The sequence below is a fragment of the Daucus carota genome, chromosome 4, assembly GCF_001625215.2.
Source record: "Daucus carota subsp. sativus chromosome 4, DH1 v3.0, whole genome shotgun sequence".
NCBI lineage: Eukaryota > Viridiplantae > Streptophyta > Magnoliopsida > Apiales > Apiaceae > Daucus > Daucus carota.
In genome coordinates, this window is record NC_030384.2 from 41,724,846 (window position 1) to 41,747,420 (window position 22,575).

General features: G+C 36.5%; 5 protein-coding genes across 8 annotated transcripts; 3 read left to right on the plus strand and 2 right to left on the minus strand.

Annotated features, from left to right (window-relative positions):
* Positions 1-122: 122 nt before the first annotated feature.
* LOC108218046 (MLO protein homolog 1) lies at positions 123-3,661 on the minus strand. Its single transcript, XM_017390966.2, has 13 exons — positions 3,007-3,661; positions 2,581-2,901; positions 2,387-2,503; positions 2,241-2,301; positions 2,022-2,107; positions 1,850-1,924; positions 1,688-1,776; positions 1,549-1,598; positions 1,403-1,443; positions 1,138-1,311; positions 1,005-1,040; positions 791-919; positions 123-711 (listed from the first exon to the last, which is right to left on the minus strand). The coding sequence occupies exons 1-13, from the start codon at positions 3,130-3,132 to the stop codon at positions 430-432; spliced, it is 1,587 nt and encodes a 528-aa protein (XP_017246455.1). The 5' UTR covers positions 3,133-3,661; the 3' UTR covers positions 123-429.
* A 1,814-nt stretch (positions 3,662-5,475) lies between these two features.
* Positions 5,476-8,221, plus strand: LOC108219447 (glyceraldehyde-3-phosphate dehydrogenase B, chloroplastic). The gene is made up of 9 exons (XM_017392908.2): positions 5,476-5,742; positions 5,846-5,959; positions 6,265-6,426; positions 6,510-6,677; positions 6,771-6,931; positions 7,035-7,096; positions 7,175-7,224; positions 7,389-7,795; positions 7,889-8,221. Exons 1-9 carry the CDS (start codon positions 5,644-5,646, stop codon positions 8,019-8,021), a joined length of 1,356 nt encoding a protein of 451 aa, XP_017248397.1. The 5' UTR covers positions 5,476-5,643; the 3' UTR covers positions 8,022-8,221.
* A 473-nt stretch (positions 8,222-8,694) lies between these two features.
* On the plus strand, positions 8,695-10,706 carry LOC108216824 (glucan endo-1,3-beta-glucosidase 12). Its single transcript, XM_017389669.2, has 2 exons — positions 8,695-10,213; positions 10,374-10,706. Exons 1-2 carry the CDS (start codon positions 8,857-8,859, stop codon positions 10,403-10,405), a joined length of 1,389 nt encoding a protein of 462 aa, XP_017245158.1. The 5' UTR covers positions 8,695-8,856; the 3' UTR covers positions 10,406-10,706.
* Positions 10,707-13,029: 2,323 nt separating this feature from the next.
* On the plus strand, positions 13,030-17,536 carry LOC108219214 (probable protein phosphatase 2C 27). 2 transcript variants are annotated; one of them, XM_017392534.2, is made up of 5 exons: positions 13,030-13,217; positions 13,685-13,940; positions 15,152-15,352; positions 16,117-16,322; positions 16,653-17,536. In XM_017392534.2, the coding sequence occupies exons 2-5, from the start codon at positions 13,734-13,736 to the stop codon at positions 17,209-17,211; spliced, it is 1,173 nt and encodes a 390-aa protein (XP_017248023.1). In that variant the 5' UTR covers positions 13,030-13,217; positions 13,685-13,733; the 3' UTR covers positions 17,212-17,536. The 2 variants fall into 2 exon arrangements, with proteins under 2 accessions (XP_017248023.1, XP_017248022.1); XM_017392533.2 differs by having other exon boundaries at positions 13,031-13,940.
* Positions 17,537-18,198: 662 nt separating this feature from the next.
* On the minus strand, positions 18,199-22,137 carry LOC108216737 (uncharacterized protein At5g43822). Of its 3 annotated transcripts, none has more exons than XM_064091494.1 (6): positions 21,953-22,137; positions 20,440-20,558; positions 20,087-20,269; positions 19,451-19,507; positions 18,975-19,039; positions 18,199-18,547 (listed from the first exon to the last, which is right to left on the minus strand). In XM_064091494.1, the coding sequence occupies exons 1-6, from the start codon at positions 21,992-21,994 to the stop codon at positions 18,504-18,506; spliced, it is 510 nt and encodes a 169-aa protein (XP_063947564.1). In that variant the 5' UTR covers positions 21,995-22,137; the 3' UTR covers positions 18,199-18,503. The 3 variants fall into 3 exon arrangements, with proteins under 3 accessions (XP_063947564.1, XP_017245062.1, XP_017245061.1); XM_017389573.2 differs by having other exon boundaries at positions 18,199-18,542; positions 21,863-22,137; XM_017389572.2 differs by having other exon boundaries at positions 21,863-22,136.
* Between the last annotated feature and the right edge of the window lie 438 nt (positions 22,138-22,575).

A 22,575-nucleotide genomic window follows, 5' to 3' on the forward strand; every position in this document is an offset into this window, starting at 1 on the left:
ATATTCAATTAATTTACTCACATACGTTTAATCAATATATTTAAATCATTCAATTAAAATTAATTTTTTTATGTTATTTAGAAAAAATTGGAAATTTTTTTTGGACCGGACTAAGTGTTGCTTTTGCATCTTAAAAATACTTTCCGAACTTCTTTAATACACAGAAAGTAGTTCTAAAGATTTTATGACGAGCGAGGGGTATGGCCCCCACCCCATCACATGCGATTTTGCTGAATATCATTTATATACAAAGAATTGAAGACACAGCAAGTATGAATGAATTCTGCTTGTCCATGTTTCTCCGTTTTTATTCCTTTCCACGCTTTCCTTCAAGAACGCGCGGGCCTTTCCTTTATTTTTTAACCACTGGCAACTAATGTTGTTAAAGATCCTAACAAACTAAACCAAGTAATTGGTGATCAATCACTGTCACAACTCAACTTTTGTTGTTTCTGCTGGTTGTGAAATATGTGCAGATGCCTCAAGATCCCAGTGCTGATCATCACCATGTTCTGATTCACATGATGACACTGGAGTGTGTGGAATGCTTTCACTTTGTCTACTTTCTTCACACACACTTGCTGCTACAAATGCAGCAGGCCCCGCGGCTTTACGGAGCTTCTTTTGGTTTTCTTTTGCAGATTTATGCCAGTTCTTCAGAGCCTTGGCTGTCTGTTCTTGAAATATTGATTCTTTCATGTGTGAGCCCATCTGCCAGGCAAAAATAACTTCATGTCAGGACTAAAATGCCGACGGAGTTTGATTTTTATGTGAATTTAGGTGAACTCACTTGTGTGACTAATGAGTAGAGAGGAAAGGTTATGTAGCTGCAGAGGACATGCAGTGCTACTCCAAGCACCACTCTTAGCAGAACAGATATAAGTTTTTCGTGGAAACATGGCTTGTTACCAAATTCAAACTGCGGTTTTGGAATTATTGAAGTAATTAGATGGTGGAAATTTGTAGTAGAGGAAAGCAATCTAAATATTTGGTGAGTTGCTCACCAGTGTAAACAGAAAAAATGCCATTTGAAATGCATTCTGGAGATGAAATGCAGAATGTAGCGACGTTAGCCTCAGGCAATAACACAATATGTTAAAAGTGTATACATAAGAGTTTTATGAGATAAGTGAGGACCTGAAACAAAGTGAGATGAATCAAGATAAGAATCCATTGGGGGCGATGAAACCAGAAAAACTCGTCACTTGGTTGCACCATTGGGGATCCTCTTACAGTGATTGCCTGATCATTAATTTGCTGAGCCATATCCATAATCACAAGTTCCAATTTTGTACCCACCATCACAAGTATCTACAACAATGCACTCAAACATTTGACTTGTCACTAGAAAAAGTTTTCAAGATGTTGTACTGATCAAGTAAAAGTCAAGTTATATTCGTACCAGAAGTGGCACTATTGAAAGCCAAGTCAGTGTGTGCCAATCTGGATCATTGCCCAAAAGCTAACATTAGCTTCTTTTAACTATTGTTCCAGAGCTTATGGCTGAGTTTGTAACTTAAAAATGTTTAGTGACAAGAAATTACTAACCGTAGACATTTAGTATCAAGAAGATGAGAGCAGAAATCCACAGGGGGATACTTCATAGTAAACATGAGGCATGTGTTAATAATACTCCTAGGAATTTCTGATCATTAAAATTTTGTATTGAAATTGGAGAGAAAGACACCTTATTCCCAAAACTTTCTTGTAGTCATCTTCCATGGATCTTCTAATGTATTTGTGAAAGTTGAACTTGCTATTAGGTGCAAAATGTGCCTGCAGATTGTTAATTAATATAAGACATTGCAGCATCAAACATTAGATATAAAATGCAATAGGTGGCTCTTACATTGATAAATCCACTACGAATGGCCATATAATCAGCCTTTGATATGGAACCTAAAAATTGCCTGAAGAATGCCACCTGCAGATTATTACATAATGTGTCACTTCCAAGATAGAAATTAAGGAGATTCTACAATCCTGAGTTGTTAGAGCAGAGGGGTAGTGTAAGACCGTACAGTCCATCTAATCAGAGGCTCTCTGGAGAAACCGATATGACGTTTCACAAAAGTAGTTTGACGAGCAATCCTCAATCTTTTTGGATCTGCAATAGTACTGGTAGAATTATGAACTCGTGCATGGTGTTCTTCATTAGAATAATGTATGGCAAACAATTTACAAGATTCTCTGAAGTATGTACAGAAAAGGATGCTAAACAATTTGAAGAAGTTTAATACCAACAGTTACTTGATACTCCAAGGATGTAGCCTCTGCTTCCCAGGCCTTCCATTTCATCATCTATTGAGTTCCAAAAAAATTTCAAGAAAATTGTCTCGAGGGAGAAGTGCATTTAACAGCTTTTGAGAAGCCAAGAAAAGCTTACCTTGGCCTGTCCAAGAGCCATGAGGATTATACTATACAAAACATGAAAGACTACAAGGACAAATATGCACATGTGCAACTGATGCACCCCTTTGTATGATATCAATGAAATTCGGCCCTGCCCCAAAATTAAAAAACAGTTGGTTAACCATTTTACAGTATATTCTGGTGTACTGAAAATTCTAGTATACCTACCTTGGTTGCACAATAGTCCTCGTGAATCTCGTATTCACCCCCAACTGCCAACCCTCGACGCCACATCATTGCCTCTTCAAATGAAAGCAGTTTTCTCCTGTCACCGCCTTCATTTTGGACATGATCATCATAAAGGCCTCGTTTCTCATGGTTGTGCTTACATGGGAGCAATGTCTTTCCAAGTTTGATAGGGATGCATATTTTGACAACATAAGTTGTACTCACAGTTAGTAACAGAGATATGAATCCCAATATCATCAATTCTGCTTTCATTTTCTCCAAGGCTTCAGTCATGGCTCTCTTTTGTCGCTTATGAAATAACTGTCATAACCAAAAAAATAAAAGAAGAAGAGGAATCCAGCACAGTCAATAATTTAAATCTACAATCTCATAACCATTATTCTGAAATGAAAAAAAAAAAAATACCTTTGCAAGAGAAAGAATTCCATGTTCAATGGAAATGGAGATGATAATAAAAACTGCACAAACAAGGGCAACAGCCCATGTCGGTATTTCTTGCAGTGACCTATCGTCTAACTCACTCGCTGCCATCACTAGCTGCAAACAAAGCTACAGATAATTATGCGTCTGAATGCAGCAAGTTTTCAGTTATCTTGAGCACTTCTGATAGAGCTAGTACTCCTACTTGGTACTGAAAAAGTCGTCGTATAAGTTTTAACGATCAAGGCCATTAGGCCCTTTATATAGTGCATGTCTAGACATTGCTGTCTTCTGGAAACTTACTATATTTTGAATATTAGACATTGTTGTCTAATGGAGTCAAAAATTAAGCTGACCGCTCAGTATATTACTATGTTTGGCATACAGATATACAGATAGTGTTTTTCATTAATTAAAACCGGCCTTCGCTATCTAAAATATATTAAGTAGAATATACCTAAAAGTTGACATTGATGGAAAATCTACAGCTATCAATTGTCTGAGACTTAAGAGTGAGAGCTTGTGAATTGGATGTATCAGCAAATGATGCGAAATTGACTTCACATAAGATATATTATAACAGCAGTAGAATAAGTTTAATTGGACATGCATTTTGTCTGTATAGTTAAGGTAGCAATTTCTTGACATCATCAGCAACTTCTGATTGCGCGTGAGGGTTGCTACCTATAATGCTAATTTTTTTTATTAATTTGACAACTAGATCATTTTGGAAGACCTGGTCAGGCTCAAATGGTGTCTGAGACATCTGTTTTATATTAATATAAATAAGTGATTTTGTTAAATCTTGTTATTAACAGAGTTGATCTCTTTATTGGAGTTTTATGGATGTGAGTTGTGAGCATTGTTTAAATAATCATCTCCAGAAGCCAAATAAGTTTTTATTTAGGCCAAGAACCTCATGTCTGAAGAAAACCTCTGATGTGTTGGTCAGAATTTTGTTTTGATAATAAGATATTAAAGGTAAAAAGGTTAAATTTTACTTGGGAAAAAAAAAGAGGTTAAGTTTCAGGTTGGCGTAGGCCTCTGAATTTTGAGAACAGAACTAAAAACCAACTGGGTGATGCTACAATGAACAGTCCTGCTCAGCCATGAACAGCTGCTGGCTTAGTATTCATCGTAATAACGTTGTAGTGTTCGATGGGTTCAAAATGTGTATGTTTTTTTGTTAAGCAGTAATTAAACATCTGTAACTCTCTCTGTCACATATTCCACTCTGTTTACATATATATCAGTCATCTGTAGTTAGACCTTATGCGGGCCTAAGAAGCTTCCTGCTTCGAAATCACATGTGATGGAAACTTCCACTGATGAGACATATGACAACGCTTTGAGGTGCCCTACTTTAGTATAGTATAAGTGCATTGCTGCATGCAACAAACGCGTTTTTGCCTTAAAACATGAAGGGGTAGAACTAAATACAATTTGTAAAAGAGTGGGAATATACTCCAGTATTGTTTTATTAGAATTCTGTTAAAGATATATTGTGTAGACATTATTAACTAGTAGCATTAAGACAAATTTAGTTTCCTCCTGAGAGTAAATTTCCAAGGTACTAAATGTTACTTATTTAAGCTTCAGAGTGTCAATTGCTCTGCATCACTTTCAAGCTGCAGCCACCCTAAAGAGTCAAGACCTTGTTTTGTTTTTGGTATGATACAAGTCAGCTGGCCAATGTATTAGAACTATGATTAACGTATTCGTTTATAACTAGCAGACCAGTGACTAAAAGGGATGTCAGGGTGCAAGCAAGAAGGCTATAAGTGTTGAAATTGCAGTTTTCTTTGGTTTTGTTTTGAGGCGATCTCTGCAAATTATGTTGAAGTAGCTTGGTTTAGTCAGACCACTTATTTGTCTTCATGGTATATCAATAGTCAGCCTTCTTTATTTTCTGTTAAATTAGGCATTTTTCTACATTTGTTTAAAATGCAACGAGGGACTTGACAACATCCCATACCCTGATAACTTCCAACACATGCCTCCCGTGAGGGTTGAACAATCCGCTACACTACAATACTAGACTTGTCGTGTTCTCTATATAAACGTTTGAAGTTGTTTTTATGCTAATTTACGTTTTCAGTTTAGCTTTTACATACTAAAGAAAAGTAAAATCCGAAAAAATGTTACTCTATTGACAAGAACAGTAGTGTCGAAACGTTCAAATGTTAAAGAGATCGTCATTGTCCGCCATGATTGATCTGCTATAATCCAAAATGAATGAAAAAGAATATCAGCGGTCTTGCAACTACATTAATAAAAGTGTATAAGATCATGCAACAAGGCATGAATAATCTGTGGCTCAGAACATGAAGAGTGCAGTACCTTATCTTATAGAAATCTCTACATTTATCATCACCACACATTTCTTCACTCAATTTCCAACCATAGGATGCACATTTCGCTTTTAAAACGTATATTGTTTCTTTCTGCAATGATTTTTATTTAATACAATACAGAATAACACTAAATTAACTCGAGATAAAAGTAAAGAGGAGTTCAAATTAATTTTTATGATACAGTTGAAGTAAATTTTAAGTGTATTATGTATTAACATTGAAAAATAAAAATAAAAAGTAGGTTTTCTCAGAGTCTTTAGTTGCAGCAATGGCTTGTAAAGCAGCTCTGGTTTCTTCAAGCCTCCCAACTAATATCAGACTTCCATCGAAAAACTCTTATTCTTTCCCTGCTCAGTGCTCTTCCAAGGTAGTTGCAGCAATGGCTTGTAAAGCAGTTCTGCTTAATGATGTTAATTATATTATAATATGTGGTGCAAATGATCAGTGTTCTTCTTTACTTTTCTGTGTAGAGACTTCAAGTCGCTGAGTTTTCCGGGCTCCGATCCAGTGTTTCTCTTACATATTCCAAGAATGCTAGTGAAGGATCCTTCTTTGATGTAGTGGCTTCACAACTTTCTCCTAAGGTTAGTCTTTTTTTGCAATCATTGATAGATCACTAAACAATTCTTGCAGATATCTTATTGTTCAATTTATGTGTAGGCAAATGATCATTTGATAAGCTTGCAGTTAGACTTTTGTACTATGTTATAATTAGCAGTTGATGAAAACCAGGACCAAAATATGACTTCGATCTTTATAAAGATGATCAGCAGATTAGCACAATATAAATGAAGTGATCAAGCTGAAACCATTAATAAACTGTATAAGTCCTTGTTTGTAATCAGTTATTAGATCAACTTGCTGGTAAATTTTACTGCATCTGATATAGACTTCAGGATCATCCCCTGTTAGAGGAGAAACGGTGGCCAAACTGAAGGTAGCGATCAATGGTTTTGGACGCATTGGCAGGAACTTCCTCCGTTGCTGGCATGGACGCAAGGACTCTCCACTCGAAGTTATTGTTGTCAACGACAGTGGTGGTGTCAAGAATGTGAGTCTTACGATCTAATCTACTTAATTCACATTTAGAAAAAAGAAGATAAATTAACTGTTTTATTCACGTTGAAAGTACAGGCATCGCACTTGCTGAAGTACGATTCAATGCTGGGGACTTTCAAAGCAGATGTTAAAATTGTTGACAACGAGACAATTAGTGTTGATGGAAAGCACATCAAGGTTGTCTCAAACAGAGATCCACTCCAGCTTCCTTGGGCTGAGATGGGAATCGACATTGTTATTGAGGTATAACTGTTACATTGTTTATTTGTTTTAGTTGGTGCTACGAGAAATAATTTCTGTTTTTTCTAAAGTTAAGTTCATTTATGTTATATATAGGGAACTGGTGTCTTTGTGGATGGCCCTGGGGCTGGGAAGCACATCCAAGCAGGAGCAAAGAAAGTTATCATCACTGCACCAGCAAAAGGAGCTGATATTCCTACCTATGTTGTTGGAGTGAACGAGAAAGACTATGGACACGACGTTGCTAACATCATAAGGTCAGTATCTGTAAAAATTATCAGAACCAGAAACCAGACGCAGTATCGTTTAATTATCTAGAATAAACCCGTATCCTATTCAAATGTGATCTTTTAATTGCAGTAACGCTTCTTGCACTACAAATTGTTTAGCTCCTTTTGTGAAGGTCTTAGATGAAGAATTTGGTAAGAATTCCATTGATAATGTTTTCAAGGCCTGGAATACTGTAAATTTGTAATTTTAACGGATCCGTTAATATGCAGGTCTCATCAAGGGAACCATGACAACCACCCATTCTTATACAGGAGACCAGGTACTAACCAACGCGAAGCAAATCATGATAATTTGATGACCAAGGGAAATTGTGGAACTATCTATAACAATCTGAAATCTGGTCTTTTATCATAATTATGTTCTGCAAACTGTAATATCTGAACTGTGATTCTAGAATTAATAAGCACACATGATTGTTAACAGAGGCTTTTAGACGCTTCACATCGGGACTTGAGGAGAGCCAGAGCAGCAGCTTTGAACATAGTCCCAACAAGTACTGGTGCAGCCAAGGCCGTGTCTCTAGTGCTACCCCAGCTTAAGGGTAAGCTGAACGGCATTGCACTCCGGGTGCCCACGCCTAATGTATCCGTTGTTGACCTTGTTATAAATGTTGCGAAGAAAGGACTTACAGCAGAAGATGTCAATGCTGCCTTCAGAAAGGCTGCTGAAGGACCATTGAAGGGCATTCTGGAGGTCTGTGATTTGCCTCTAGTGTCGGTAGATTTCCGGTGCTCTGATGTGTCATGCACCATTGATTCTTCATTGTCAATGGTCATGGGAGATGACATGGTCAAGGTTGTAGCCTGGTACGATAACGAATGGGGATACAGGTACGTTAAGATCAAAGATATAGTTTATATTTCATGGACTAGTTTGTTAATGTTATCATAGTATCTAATTAGAGTGTGATTGTGGTTTTGCAGCCAAAGAGTCGTAGATTTGGCAGATTTGGTAGCAAGCAAATGGCCAGGTGTAGTAGTCCCTGGAAGCGGAGATCCATTAGAAGATTTTTGCGAGACAAACCCTGCTGATGAGGAATGCAAAGTTTATGAATAGTTTTCTTAGTCCCCCCTTTCTTTTCCCGATTCAAGTTGTCCAGATGACTGTTACCTGTCGTTTGATGTGTTAGTTTTCCCTCGTATGGAATAATTTATCGGACAGAGGATTTGACGATTTGTTGTTGATGAGATTATTATGAGATTTGGAATATCAGAAAAGAACAGTACATAATAAATCAGTGAGTTTCCAGAATGAAACATATTTGTTTCTCCTTAGTTTCCAGAGACTATTATCATCATACTCTGTTTTGTTCATTCCAGAGGCTGCGGCCATTTTAAGATAAAGATAATTTTAAAATTAAAATGGTTCTTGAATCTTGCATAATACTGTAGATTTGTGCAGAATTTGGGAGGGGTGATTTGAAGTCAAGTGGTGATTGAATTAGAATCTGTGGGGAACATCAAGATACAGATGTTTTCAAAGATGCCTGTTGTAAAAGTTGTCCTCTGCAACTTTTTAGTACTGCTGCATTTTCTCTCCTTGATTAATGGCACCGTTTCATAATGCTCAGCAGCTGTAAGAACTAGCCTCCCCCACTCAGTCAACACACAAAACAGTGTTTCCTTTATCTGTTTTACCCTGCATTTCCCATACTTACCTTGCGCATAGAATTCGTCAAAAGTGCTTCAACTGCTTAAAAGAATGACACTCTGCTCATACAGACTCGACCAACCAAACCAAGTCAAGGAAATAGATCACAGCCTCATCTAACCAAATAATTCTCACCTGCACCCTCAGTATTATCCCCTTATAACAACTCGGGTATAGTATCCGTCTTCACAGACCAAGAACTTCGAGATCACCTCTTTCATTTTGCTCAAGTGCGATACCAATGGCACATTCTTCTCTGTTTTTCTTCCTCGTTATGGTATTTCCGTTTTATTATGTTTCGGGTATTGGTATAAACTACGGTACTCTCGGAAACAACCTCCCTTCTCCCAAAAGAGTAGCTCAGCTACTCCAATCGACTCTCATCGACAAAGTTAAGATCTATGATACCAACTCACAGATCCTCGAAGCCTTCTCCAACACCGGCATTGATCTCATCGTGGCCGTCGAAAACAACCTCGTCAAAAACATAAGCGCGGACATATCCGCGGCTGACGAATGGTTCTCATCGCGTCTCATGCCTTTCATTCCATCCACTTCCGTCACCGTCATCTGCGTGGGTAACGAGTACTTATCCACCGCAGATGGCGACGGCGACAATGGCTTGGATCCCAAGGCACTCATCCAAGCCATGCAAAACATCCATGCAGTTCTCCTAGCACGAGGCTTGGACCGCAAGATAAAGGTCACAACTCCGCACTCTATGGCCACTCTCGCCTCCTCTTTCCCTCCCTCATCTTCCACTTTCGCAACCACTCTCATGCCCATCATGACCGAAGTCGTATCATTTTTAGCCGACACCGTTGCACCCTTCATGATCAACGCCTACCCGTATTTCGCCTTTCGGGATAATCCCGAAACTGTTAACCTAGATTACGCCTTGCTAGGCAACGCTAGCGGCGTGCATGACCCGAGAGGCTACACTTACACCAACATGTTGGATGCACAAATCGACGCGGTGCATTCGGCGATCAATGCATTAGGGTTCGGCAACCGGTCCATCGACATAATCGTCTCGGAATCCGGCTGGCCTTCTAAAGGCGAGCCTGCCGAGACCGCGGCCACTCCTGATCACGCAAGAACGTACAACACGAGACTAATCGAACGCGGCCAGTCTGGCCAAGGATCTCCCATGAGGCCTAAAGATAACGTACAAATATTTCTATTTTCTTTGTTCAATGAGAACGAGAAAGAAGGGGTGGCTAGTGAGCGGAACTTCGGGCTCTTCAACGGAGATGGATCTAAGGTTTATGAAGTGGACTTGAGCTGTGAGTTTTGTAGCGGTGGAGACAAGTTTGGGTTCGGAGAGAAAGTGGTGTCAGGTGCGGTGAGAGGACCATCGGTTTGGTGCGTGGCTAAGCCGCATGCAGATGAGAAGGTGGTTCAGGCTGTGTTGGATTTTTGTTGCGGGCCGGGTGGTGTGGAGTGTAGAGAGGTTTATGAGAATGGGAGGTGTTTTGAGCCCAATAAGATTCATGCGCATGCGTCACATGCGATGAATAGTTATTACCAGATGCATGGGAGGAACTACTGGAACTGTGATTTTAAAGGAACGGGGCTTGTGACATTCAGCGATCCAAGTAAGATTGTCTTCCTTCATCGTCATTTCAAATTCATTTCGGGCCAAAAAAAAATCACTAATTTTTAGGACTTAAAAATCGTGTTTGATAAAAGAATTTAAACAAATATAAATACATGGTATTGCGCTGTTTTGAAACGTGGTTGATTGGTTATGATCAGGTTACGGGACATGCCGGTATTCGCAGCAGTGAGTTGGGGAAAGTGAAGTGCTTTTGACTATGTATCACGGACCTGTAGGCTGTAGGGCAGCTGATAAAAGGGGATGGTACTACTAATTATTAAGTACTCCATCTGTCCCTCTCATTTCTTTACCGTTACTATTTTGGGATGTCCCTCTCATTTCTTTACATTACCATAAATAGTAAGTTTTTTCAATCATTACACCCATTATCTTCTCCCACTATCTCATATTTAACAATAAAAACTACTATTACACCCACTACCTTCCTCCACCATCTCAAATCTATTATTAAATATTGATGGGTCCCACCACTTTACCCACTTTTCATCTAACTTTACTCATTATTCATACATTGTCTTGGTCTCCGTGTCCCTCTCCAATGTAAACAATTGAGGGGGACGGAGGGAGTATGAATTTATAATTTGGTTAGCCACAGCCCCATGGAGGGCCTAGTAGCCCTACGGATTCTTCAATCATGCTTATTTGGTTTGGTCAGGGAGAGTGGAATCTTTTGTCATCTTTTATGAGCAAAGCATAGGTTTATAAACATCCATTTGACTGAATAATCGCCGTACTCAAGATTCGATTTATTCTAAATCCAATTAATTATAATCTATTTTCTAAAAAATTAGTATAATAAATTAAATATTGCTATATTATTTTAATATATCCAATTAATTCTTAATTATCTGTCTGATCGCTATTTTTTACGACCGTGAAAAGATGAGCGTGCATGCGCAAGGACAATGTTACTTTCTCCGTTCTTTCCTTCTTTACTGTTTCACGAACAAAGCGAATTGGCCTTTGTTAGGGCTCCAGTTGTGCTTCTGCACATGGGAAGGGACGTAGGGTGGCCTAATCAAACCCAATTATTTTGTACGAACGAGCATGAAGTTGTGTTTGTTTTTAATATTTGGCGAAGTATTAGTAATTCTCAGCGAAATCAGGGCACGCTAGTTGCGTCAAAATTTTATTTCCACAAGATTTAAAACAAGCGAATATCTTAAATATTATATTTTGTAATTATATTTTTCAAATATTAAATTAGGGTTTATAATAACAAAATATTACATAATGTAGCGTTTAATATATATTTTAAATGTGTTTTATCTTGTTTGGACGTTCAACGTTACATAAAATAACATTGTATTGTCTAACATTAGGATTATAAGTGTTTCTTTATGAATTTAAGTTTAAGAAGAATGGATTTTCAAAAAAAAATTAATTTAAGAAGAATGGCAAACGAGGTGGCGTTTCTATAATCAACGACCTGTTGGTCTGACAAAAAGAATTAACTACCGGCAGCCCGGCACTAGCAATTCGTGGCAAAGCTCCTTTTGCACGCCGAATCGAAGTAGTCACGGGCCAGTTATTTAAGTAAAAGATATGGGCTGAAATGTAAAAATGGACTTCATCACTGACCCAGTGGTCACACTCTCTTCATCTCTATATATTGAGTGATGGTTTTTATGAAATTTAATTTCATAACTTAATTTTTTTTTTAAATTGAACAAAAACTAATATTTAAATTTTATTAGTTTTTTTTGTATATAACTATATTTTGTAGAAGTATTAAAATATGCGTTAAGCAATAAAAAATATATAAAAATGGGTGGGATGGAAAGAATATACTCTCTATGTTTTTTTTATGTCACTTTTGACTTGGGCACGTACCTTTAGGTGGGTTGACCGGATAGTAAAATTTAATATTTTTAATTGATTTTTTTTGTGAATTAATTTTTTGATTACATATTTTTATTTAGAAAAAGAAAATTTCAAAAATAAGACTTTTAACTATCCGATCAAAGCACTTAAAAGTGTGTGTCAAAAAGTCAAACGTAATATATTAAAAAATAGAGGGAGTAACATAATTGATCCAACTTTATGTATATGCTCCGAGACAAATCGAGTCGAGTCAAACACTATCAATTTCGTGTTTCTTATTATTATCGTAATATTAAATATAATTTTTTTTATCAAAAAAATAATACAAAAATGTGAGGAAAATGTGTAAAAGTCAGAAAGTAAATATTTAATCATTAAAAAAAATGAGGAAATGGTGAGTCATTATCTATTTACGAGAAATAAAATGTGATCTTAAATATCCAGGAAATGATATAATTCGCCTAAACTAAATATTTGTAACATATTTGATATTTCTCGAAATTACAATCTAGAATATTATATAACTAATTTATCATATAATTTAGAATATTATAATTTATATAATTTATTAATATAAATTTTAAAATAAATCGGAATTCAGATATCAAATACCAATTCATTTAGGTTAAGATCCATGTGTTTTTTTGTTTATGTATGAACTCGGTATCAAAATTTAATGTTTGAGTACGGTGTGTTAAGTGTCAACAGAATTTCGTATAAAGTTGAGATTAAATGCAAAGATCGATAACGATTTTTGTTTGGTTGGCAAATCTTTTTGCTCTGATAAAAACCGACCCAAGCATGCAATGCGCATCTGCGCATTTAGTTTCCCGAGACACGATCCAACGGCTGGGAGTGAGTTGCAGAGTCCGGCATAGGTCAACACGTGGCTACCTAAAAAACCAAACAAACATAAGTCCACTGTTTCTGTCTTTAACCCCCCGCCTGACATCCTGCTTTTACCGCCAACCGCCGGTCACTTTCCAGTAAACTTACCCCCACACCCTCTCTTCTTTATTCTCTCTCCATCTCTCTCTAATCTCTCTCCCTCTCTCTCTCTCTGGATATCTCTATCAGAAGTTTTTTGCACATTGCCCTACAACTTACAGCTATCTCAGCAATTCTCCTTATCTGTGAGATCTTCTTATTGCTCCAAGGTTCCATTTTTTTTCTATTTCTTGTAGAAAATATAAATACCATTTTTTTATTTATTAATTTTGTTGAATTTTATATTAGACTAGATTGTGATAAGTTGTTTGATTCTTAAGTTAGAGTTGCATCTTGTGGTTGTATTGACTTGATTATGTTGGCTCAGATAGCTTAGTTCAGTGGGAATTGTTAAAGCTGATCTGGGTTTTTGAGGAGGGATTATGTTCTTTGATTAGATTCTTGTTGGATGTGTTTTATTATATTTAGTTGATTTTGTAGCTAGGGTTTGAAATGTTGCATAGTTTTGAGCTGTTTGATCTTTGAATGGAATTAGGGTTGAAAAGGTTGTTACCCTCTTTGTGATTATTGAGGCCAAGAGGTGATGAGGCCTGAGGGCAAGGACCCTGATGATTTTGTATTTATTTGGTTTTGGGATTATAGACAATTGAGGTTTGATTGAGTTTTGATTAGTCAGGTTTGGTTTATTGTGCAACTCATACAAAAGGCTACTTTTTATAAGCAATATGGCAACAGCAGCAGGTTCCGATTTTTCGCCTTCATTCAGGGTGTTAGAGGGTAGTGTAGATAAAGATCAGGTTTCTATCAGTAAAGATGAAGTTTCTGTGAAATCAGCTGATTCGGAGCAGATTCCTAGTGAAAGACCTTCGAGACATCTTTCTGTTGTGCAACATAGTATAAGTTCTCTTAAAGATACAAGTGCTGCTGATTTGGTAAGGGAAACCTCCATTTAAAGCTGAAAGCTTAACTTATGTGTTATTTATTGTGTTCTTTGAAATTCAGTAGTAAAATAAAGTGTGAACCGGTTGAGTTATGTATTGATATTAAAAACCACTAATTTTTTGAGTTTGAGTTCACTTCATTTTTCGTAAGATCAGAATGTTGCATACATCCACAGCCATCTTATCTTAAAGTGTTGATTTATGTGTTGATTGCCAGGGCAGTGGTTATTTCGAATTTGATAGGTAAAGAATGCTTTTTGACAGCCATTCAGCTCTTTCCGATTTTGTTAGGGCAAGTTATTTGACCTAATAGATGTGTAAAAATGGCATTTATGTAAATATGACGGTTGCTGTTTTTGTCTGTGGTCTCTTAGTGGCGACAAAATTTCTTCAGGCGGAAGTTGTTTATAACTTCTCTATGATTGGTCTAGGAATATTGTGACTTGATTTATACAATCCCCAAAACTTGTTTCTTACAGCAGCTCCAATGCCATAGCTATTTCACCTTGTGTCATAATGAGCTGCATCACTCCAATGCTCCACCGTGGCTCAGCAAATTTATAGCCCGCTTCCATTTGTTAGACACATTTGTCTAGTCTGATCAACTAGCCATTTCATTATTTAATATTCTCTTTTTCTGTCTCCCATACTTGGCCTATCTTTTCGTATTTTGATTTTTCTTCTCAAAGTGTGCACATATATATTGTAATATCATAATGAGATAGATAGCCACTTTATCTAGTATGGTTGGAGTAAATTCAATATATAGCTAGTAATTTAACTACCGAATATTGTATTAATTTTTAGCTAATATTTTGACTAATTGGGTTGGAGTTGCTCTGAGATTGTTTTTTTTCAATAAAGTATATCAATATAATAATAATATGTTTGAGCCTTGAGATCGCCTTGCTAAATGTGGTAAAGTTGTGATTCTTATTTTGTGACAAGCATCTAAAGTTCAATGATAACATGTCTCTGATTGTTGTTTGTACTTGAACGATCTTGACAAAAGAACTGATTTGGGGTTGACTTTTACTCTTTTTGTTAGAAGAATTTATATTTACCGCGTCATTTTATTTTATATGATACTGTTGGTCGGCCTATATAGACGCGTCTAGTTGTCTACAAGCTTTCCTTTTTTGTGTCTTACATTCAAAATCAAACGATAAACCACTAATAAATGTATCATCAATTTTGGTCAGGAATCTGATTCCAGGGTTGTTGGCGTTAAGTCTCCTGCAGATGGAAATTCTAACTTCTCACTGGTATTTCGGTCAGGAAGCTGCGCTGAGAAAGGTGCGAAGCAACACATGGAGGATGAACACATATGTATAGACGATCTTGTTCAAGAGTTGGGTGCGGGTGCAAGTGCCGATTTACTTTCCTCTGGAGCTTTCTATGGGGTTTGCTACTTATGACTTCATTTACAGTTTTTTACTTGCAATTTCCTTAAGTAATATATCCGGTTTATGTCATAATGCTTAACATACTTTCCATTGTTTTGCTTTGCCTCTATTACAATATGTATGTGATGGGTCCTCACCTGTGCATTCTTTAGTTGCTTCTTATATTAGTTCAATTTAGAGGATTTGTAAGTGTCAACTTTGTCAGTGACGTAAAATTTTGCTTTTGGAGGTTTTATTATCTAATGTAAATGCCACTGGGAAGGTGCTACTTACCCATTATTTTTGCGGGCCAGTTGCTTGTTTTCCAAATCTATTTTTTTTAAGTATTCAATTTGTTTTATAACTGACATATGCATATTGGGCCCTATTATGAACTACAATCGGGGATATCCAGCATTGCTCTATAATATATGATAGAAGAAGATATGGAGAAAGGGAGCACTTAGTACTAGGACGGTGAAAACCCTAGACAAGGCAACCCACATAAAAGACTGTTGGAGACAGGATATACCGGGCCTTGGGATATATTATTAAATGATTGCTGGAGAGAGAATTCGAATTTATTACGGAGGTGTCAGTTACTCGTACAGGATTGCTCTTAATGGTATATTAGTTCCATGTTATCATTTGGGGAACTTGAATAAGAAGCAATACTCTGTTTGTTCATTTCAATGATTCAAGATGTGATTAATATGAATTTTGTTCCCTTGTTCATCTGTCTCTCTTTCTCCTAATTGACATGCAAAGTGCTTATTCAACAGGTGTTTGATGGTCATGGCGGTGTTGACGCAGCATCGTTTGTTAAAAAGAACATCCTCAAGTTCATAGTTGACGACTCTCATTTCCCTGTTTGCCTGGAAAAGACAATTATGAATGCCTTTGTGAAAGCAGATCATGCCTTTGCGGAGGATAGCAATTTAGACATCTCCTCTGGGACTACTGCACTAACTGCTCTCATACTTGGAAGGTAATCCTCTTCGTTTTCTAAAGGTTTTTTGCTTCTTCCTTGTAGGTGGATGTTGTAGCATCACTTTTGTGCTTGTGGCATGATATTGAAGCTGAAACCTCTGAGTGTTGTGTAGAATTCTGATCTGTACCACTTATGACTCTTATTAGGTTGACATCGTTTTTCTTTGTTATAAAACTTTGACCACCCTGAGTACTAACAAATCATTATTGAAAAACTTTGCATGTAGCTATGAATGCCTTTTTTTTTTTTTTTAACTTATTGGTTTCTGGTCTTGAAATATTTGGGGACCACGTCGTATTCTGTAACATGGTTTATCTTTCTTTGCAGACGGTTAGTAGTAGCGAATGCAGGGGATTGTAGAGCTGTCCTGGGAAAACGTGGGAGAGCAGTTGAGCTGTCCAGAGACCACAAACCAAATTCCACATCAGAAAGAACAAGGATCGAAAAACTTGGAGGAGTCATCTATGATGGATACCTTAATGGTCGATTATCTGTAGCACGTGCTCTCGGAGATTGGCACATGAAGGGACCCAAGGGATCTGCCTGCCCATTGAGTGCAGAGCCAGAATTGCAGGAGATTCAGTTGACAGAAGAAGATGAATTCCTGATAATGGGATGTGATGGTCTCTGGGATGTGATGAGCAGCCAGTATGCTGTAACAACAGCAAGGAAGGAGTTAATGTTACACAATGACCCAGAGAGATGTTCTAGAGAGCTGGTAAGGGAAGCACTCAAACGCAATAGTTGTGACAATCTGACAGTTATAATTGTATGTTTCTCCCCTGATCCTCCTCCTCGAATAGACATTCCTCAAACTGACGTTCCGAGAAGTGTATCAGCAGATGGACTTAATGTGCGGAAAGGTGTTTTACATAGTGATTCGTAAGGGTATGTTAGAAAAATGACAGGGATTAAGTGAGACTACTAAGAAGGGCCTGGTGCAAATGGAGGGAATGGGTTAAGTGAAGGGTTCACATTTGGCCCATGTGTTGCTGCAGCATCTTCACAGTGGGTTGAGTTTTGGATCCCTCATTTTTGCAAATAAATGAGTTATTTAATTTAGTGTTAGACTTTTGTTATAGTTTATATCATGTATAAAGTTATGTAGCATCTCGTGGTAGATTCGACTTCCAGTGTAAAATGTTAGTAAGGAGGTAATATGTTGCAAAAGAGTTCTTAACTGAAAGAGTCATGATATGTTGACTTGTCTATATCTGGTTTTATTCGCATGGTGTTGTGAATTGAAGTTTTCTGGTCCTACTTTTACCTTGTCCTGGAAAATTATAGATGGATTGGTGTTCAACGTTCTATGCACATTTGCATTTTACTTGAGTTTGGCGGATGCACTATATGTGGTTCGAACATCATCAAAATTTAATTGTTTGATTATGCTGGTCAGATTTCATTATTTTCTTCAATTTTTGATGATCGTTACTGATATTTAGAGCTGTAGCAATCCCAAACGCAGTTCACAAGCATCAAGGTCGAACATTAGCGTTGGCTTGGTCAACGAGTCATTTCCTAGTATCATGTCCACCGTTGGCTTGGTTAATGAGCTATTTCCTAGTACCATGTCCAAAAAACTTGGTCAACGAGTCTTCTTCTAGTATCATGTCCAACATTGGCTTGGTTAATGAGCCATTTCCTAGTACCATGTCCAAAATGAACTCCAGCCTCTCGTCAAGCATGTAAAGTAGGCATACCTCGCTATCTAAATTTGATTAGTTGATTCTGTCCAACTATATTTTATCCCCCTTTCCATTTCTTTACGGTTTCCTCGTACCATGCCACGAATGAATACTTAGATTTTCTGCATTTAATTTACATTATGAACCTATAGCCCATGTACAAATATAGCATACACATACAAGAATGCACGCATAAGCAGGTGATTGATTTAAATTGAGCAAAGATCTTAATCAAAAAATTTTACCATACAAACACTTGAAACATTCTTTTGGGACTAATCTTTAGCATTACAATCACAATTTTTTTAGCCAAGCAAGTACAAACATACGAGACATGGACAGTCAATTTTTTGTACTAGTTAAATTGGCTTGTGTTGATCACTGGTCAAATTATATCATATTACGACAGGCCTCCAAATGTTTTAGACAGCTGTACCACTGGCAGTATCAGCACATCAAGCGGGGTTCTCTACTTCTCTTAACGTAGTTGTCAACAAATATCTTCCGCATAAATAATGTCATATATAAACTGCACTGCCAATAGATAAAAGCAAGAAGAAAATATCACGAGATAAGAAAGCCAAAATAAGGCTAAAAATTATACAGATGTTTAGGTTCAGGATAATTCCTACATTATAAAAATGCATCAAAATAATAGAAGTCTGTAGAAGAACCCTTGTCCGGACAAGACCCCATCTTATTTAGTAAAGCCTAGGAAGTAGCATTAATTATTTAGTAGAAACAATGAAGTTGTTTATCTAAAAGGAATATAAAAACAATGAATTATCTTTATAATTAAAATTACTCAACCAAGTCAACCCCACCTTCACCTAAAAGTTTAAGTACCAGAGATTTTGATTTCAGTTCTCTTCATATATAAATCAGTTCCTACTACTAACTGCTATCCATTTTCTCATTTATATGACTTGTTATCGGATAATTATTCGTGATCCTTACATACCTTCATCTTTGGGGATGTTAGGTTGATCAACAAGGAGTTGCTGAAGAGCTTCTAGATCACTCTCACTGCAAGAAGTGCTTGTGTTATTAAACCAACTGTCTTTCCTGATAGATAATATATACCAAGAAACAACATTGCGGAGGAATAATATGGGGAAAATGCAACTGAAAACTTTTTACCCTTACACATGTACCAAAAAGACAATGTTATTGAGAAATAAAAAAAAATCTAACCAATCTATCAGTAGAATAATCACGATCTCCTAACAACTTTTAATATGTTTCAGATTTTTAGAATGAGAAGGTTGGATATGTTATTAGGATCATAAGCTTTTTACCAACATACCAGACAATGGTCTTGGGTGTTGTCTTCAAAATAATTTGGAAATGACAATTGTGTTCAAATAATTTACACCATTAACCAGAAGAGTAGGTGGGTATTACTGAGGGTTATACAATGATTATGAAGCTCAATACCTGGGTTCCAGGGTAATTGTAGGTAGTGCTGATACAACTGAGGATTTAAGAAGGTACCTGAAAAGGTAGATCGAATTAAACAAACGATAGAATCAACTAAGCTCTCAATGCAATATCAAGATCAATGAATGTGTGGAGCAGAATTTCTGCAAACAAATAAAACGATGCTGCTTATAAGTAATCCTAAGTCTGCTCGATGCTGCTTATAAATAATCCTAAGTCTGCTCGACAGGTGTCGGTGCAAAGTGTATATCCGTCAAGCCTTGGCTTCTCACCTAAAAATCTGCCAACGAGGTATTGAGCTAGTAATATAATCCAAGATATAAAAACATCGAATGAACAATTAAGCCAAACATATTTAAATCTACCCTCTGCAATAGCTGTGCCAATAACATATTTGGCCAAGTATAACTGACAGCAAGTACATAAGGTAAGCAGACAGACAGAGAAACATATTTTTCTATGATGCTACACAACAGTATTAGCTTGTTTAAAATGGTGTATCACAACCGATTATGTAAAAAAGCTGGAGGAAGTCCATATTCAGATGACACTTTAGCTTCTGGTGGGCCTTATAGAAACTCTACTATAGCAGTGCACAACTTGCGAACAAGAAAAGATGAAAAACATCCATACTCTGAACGGTGCATATCGTGAAGTTGCACAAGCCCTTCCAAGCAATCTGCAAGACTTGGTTTTATGCCAATTCTTTGCTGCAATTGTGCAACTTTGGGCTGAATGGACCCTCCTCCCTTAACTAGCTGCCGACCATCACGAACGATCTTCTCAAGCGATATAACAACAGCATGAAACTCCTCCCTGCACTCCAGTCAAAATTACAGCAATATGAATCAGTTTCCACACATAAACCCTTAAGACTAAATAACAAAATTAGAATCAGTGCTCGATATTGACCTATACACACACACACACACACATAAATGATAAAATATAAAAACTTAACAGTTAACAGTAGAGAACAAACCTACAGAGTCTTATTCATTGAAAGCAAGATATTCTGTAACGAATTCATCTGTTTTGTGAAGATAGCATCTCCAATACCATCTACACTCTTCAAGGCACCATATTTCTTCGAATTTTGAATCAACTATAAAAAATATATATATTTACACAACTTGCATAATAAAGTCAAGCTATTAGATTTTAAAGACACGAAAAAAATCAAATGAAAATGGCAAGTCCGGTTACCCTTTTCCATAACGTGTTAAACATACTGACTCCTTGTCCCAATTATAATAAAGTAAGTGTAAATCTAACCACCTTTATCAATATCAAGACTATATTCATGTGTACGTTCAGAGAGCACATATCTTCATTTATTTATGATAAGCAGCAGTAACTTTGATATAATTATTTATTAACAGATCAAACTTTGAATAGATAATGTACTTGTATTGCTAAGGCATTATCTAATTCTCATTTTGTTACAATTATTTATACATATCCTCTTAGCACTAGCACCAATTATACACATTTAGTTATTACAATAACTATGCAACTCCCAGCCAAACTATGATTTTACATTTCACACTACATTCCTTACTATTAGCTATATTCTAGACCTGACTATCATCAATTTTGAAGTTAGAACTTAGGTTAGGTTAAGCTCAATCAAGTACATATAATATTGCAATCAAAAACAAAAGAACCAGAACGATATAACAATAGAAGCTAACGTCTAGGAAAACACGCATCAATATTTAAAAGGCAGATTATGTCACTGAAGCGCCAATGCTTTTGTGCTTTATATATTTCGAAGCTAAACAAGACTATGGCCCTGTTTGGAAGTCAGGGGTTTTGGACAAAATTAGAGGTTTGAGGTGTTTTAGAGGTTTGACCACTAGAATAAGCTAATATTAGTGTTTGGTAGTTAGAGGATCGGAATAGAGGTTTGGATCCAAAAAAACTAATTTTGAAAAAGCTACTTTGAGGAGCTTTATGAGTTAGAGGTTTTGATTTGTGTCCGAAAAAGCTAATGAATCAGCTATTTACCAAACAATTTTACGAGAAACCGTTAATTTAATGCGCTAGTCAAAACATTACTTCAATCAGCTAGTCAAAACATCTAATTCAATCCGCTAACAGCTAACCGCTAATTCTCAAACAGGGCCTATGATTAGGTGTATATTTCAATCACCGTTGTAATGTACATTATGCCGAAGGTCTCGTTGGGTCAGTCTTATGATTATGTTTGTCAGTCCTTGATCCTTATAACGGCTACAACATATCACCCCCGACATCTTCTACAGCTTAGTGTAAGGATAATCATTTTCCGGAATATAAGCAAAATTATCACATCAAATTTTACTTGATATATAAATTCAAATTTGTCGAAAGCTACATAAACCCTATATACACAAATAACATAAACATGAATACATAAAATAAAACCTGCAATCTATTGATGATAGCAGAAGCGCTTCTAAATTGGGAAAGAAGAAGAGACTGAAGCTCCTCCCATTTGTCTATATACTCTTTCACCTTTTTAAACTTTTGCTGATACTTCTTCACCATTGCCTCCATCTCTCTGTGCGTGTGTGTCTGTGACGTGTCCTCTAATAAGAAGGAAATGAAATTCAACTGGAGATGATTTTTGTTTCGAGGGTTTTTTTCCCAGGTGAAAGGGGGTTTAGGGTTTGGCCGGGAAAACTTTGATCGAGTTTATTCAGAATTATCGTATTTATATTTATCTTGAATTATTTTTGTTGATTGTTAAACATTATTTGTAGTTTCTATTTGTCAAGTTTATTCTTTATTGTGCCTTCAAAAAAAAAAGTTTATTCTTTATTGTAATAGTCTTCGTATATTTTGTAGAACCAGGGAATTATGTCCGCGCTTCGCACGCGGGTAAATTATTAAAAATTTCATTAAACTGAGGTTGGAAAATAAATTAAATCAATATTAATATTAGATTTTTAATCGTTATTACCCACACGACGCGTGCTAATATCCTCGTTAACGTTGAGTAGTTAATTATTAGAAAGGAATACAAGGATTCTGTTATTTCTAAATTTTGTAATTTATTATAGCATTGTTAATGTTTTAATGCCAGTTTATTTATTTTAATTAGGTAATATCTACTTTAATTACAATAATTTAAATAC

Excerpts from the sequence above, each read along its gene's own strand:
- LOC108218046 (XM_017390966.2), bottom strand. The coding sequence starts at position 3,132 with ATGGCAGCGAGTGAGTTAGACGATAGGTCACTGCAAGAAATACCGACA. Across the intron at positions 1,777-1,849 it reads TTCGTAGTGGATTTATCAAT|GCACATTTTGCACCTAATAG; the intron begins GTAAGAGCCACC and ends AACAATCTGCAG. Across the intron at positions 920-1,004 it reads CATTTTTTCTGTTTACACTG|TTTGAATTTGGTAACAAGCC; the intron begins GTGAGCAACTCA and ends CCAAAACCGCAG.
- LOC108219447 (XM_017392908.2), top strand. The coding sequence starts at position 5,644 with ATGGCTTGTAAAGCAGCTCTGGTTTCTTCAAGCCTCCCAACTAATATC. Across the intron at positions 5,743-5,845 it reads CTGCTCAGTGCTCTTCCAAG|AGACTTCAAGTCGCTGAGTT; the intron begins GTAGTTGCAGCA and ends TTTTCTGTGTAG. Across the intron at positions 7,097-7,174 it reads GGTCTTAGATGAAGAATTTG|GTCTCATCAAGGGAACCATG; the intron begins GTAAGAATTCCA and ends GTTAATATGCAG.
- LOC108216824 (XM_017389669.2), top strand. The coding sequence starts at position 8,857 with ATGGCACATTCTTCTCTGTTTTTCTTCCTCGTTATGGTATTTCCGTTT. Across the intron at positions 10,214-10,373 it reads TGTGACATTCAGCGATCCAA|GTTACGGGACATGCCGGTAT; the intron begins GTAAGATTGTCT and ends GGTTATGATCAG.
- LOC108219214 (XM_017392534.2), top strand. The coding sequence starts at position 13,734 with ATGGCAACAGCAGCAGGTTCCGATTTTTCGCCTTCATTCAGGGTGTTA. Across the intron at positions 13,941-15,151 it reads ATACAAGTGCTGCTGATTTG|GAATCTGATTCCAGGGTTGT; the intron begins GTAAGGGAAACC and ends AATTTTGGTCAG. Across the intron at positions 16,323-16,652 it reads ACTGCTCTCATACTTGGAAG|ACGGTTAGTAGTAGCGAATG; the intron begins GTAATCCTCTTC and ends CTTTCTTTGCAG.
- LOC108216737 (XM_017389572.2), bottom strand. The coding sequence starts at position 21,994 with ATGGAGGCAATGGTGAAGAAGTATCAGCAAAAGTTTAAAAAGGTGAAA. Across the intron at positions 20,559-21,862 it reads CTATCATCAATAGATTGCAG|TTGATTCAAAATTCGAAGAA; the intron begins GTTTTATTTTAT and ends TATTTTTTATAG. Across the intron at positions 19,508-20,086 it reads CACGATATGCACCGTTCAGA|GTACCTTCTTAAATCCTCAG; the intron begins GTATGGATGTTT and ends CTACCTTTTCAG.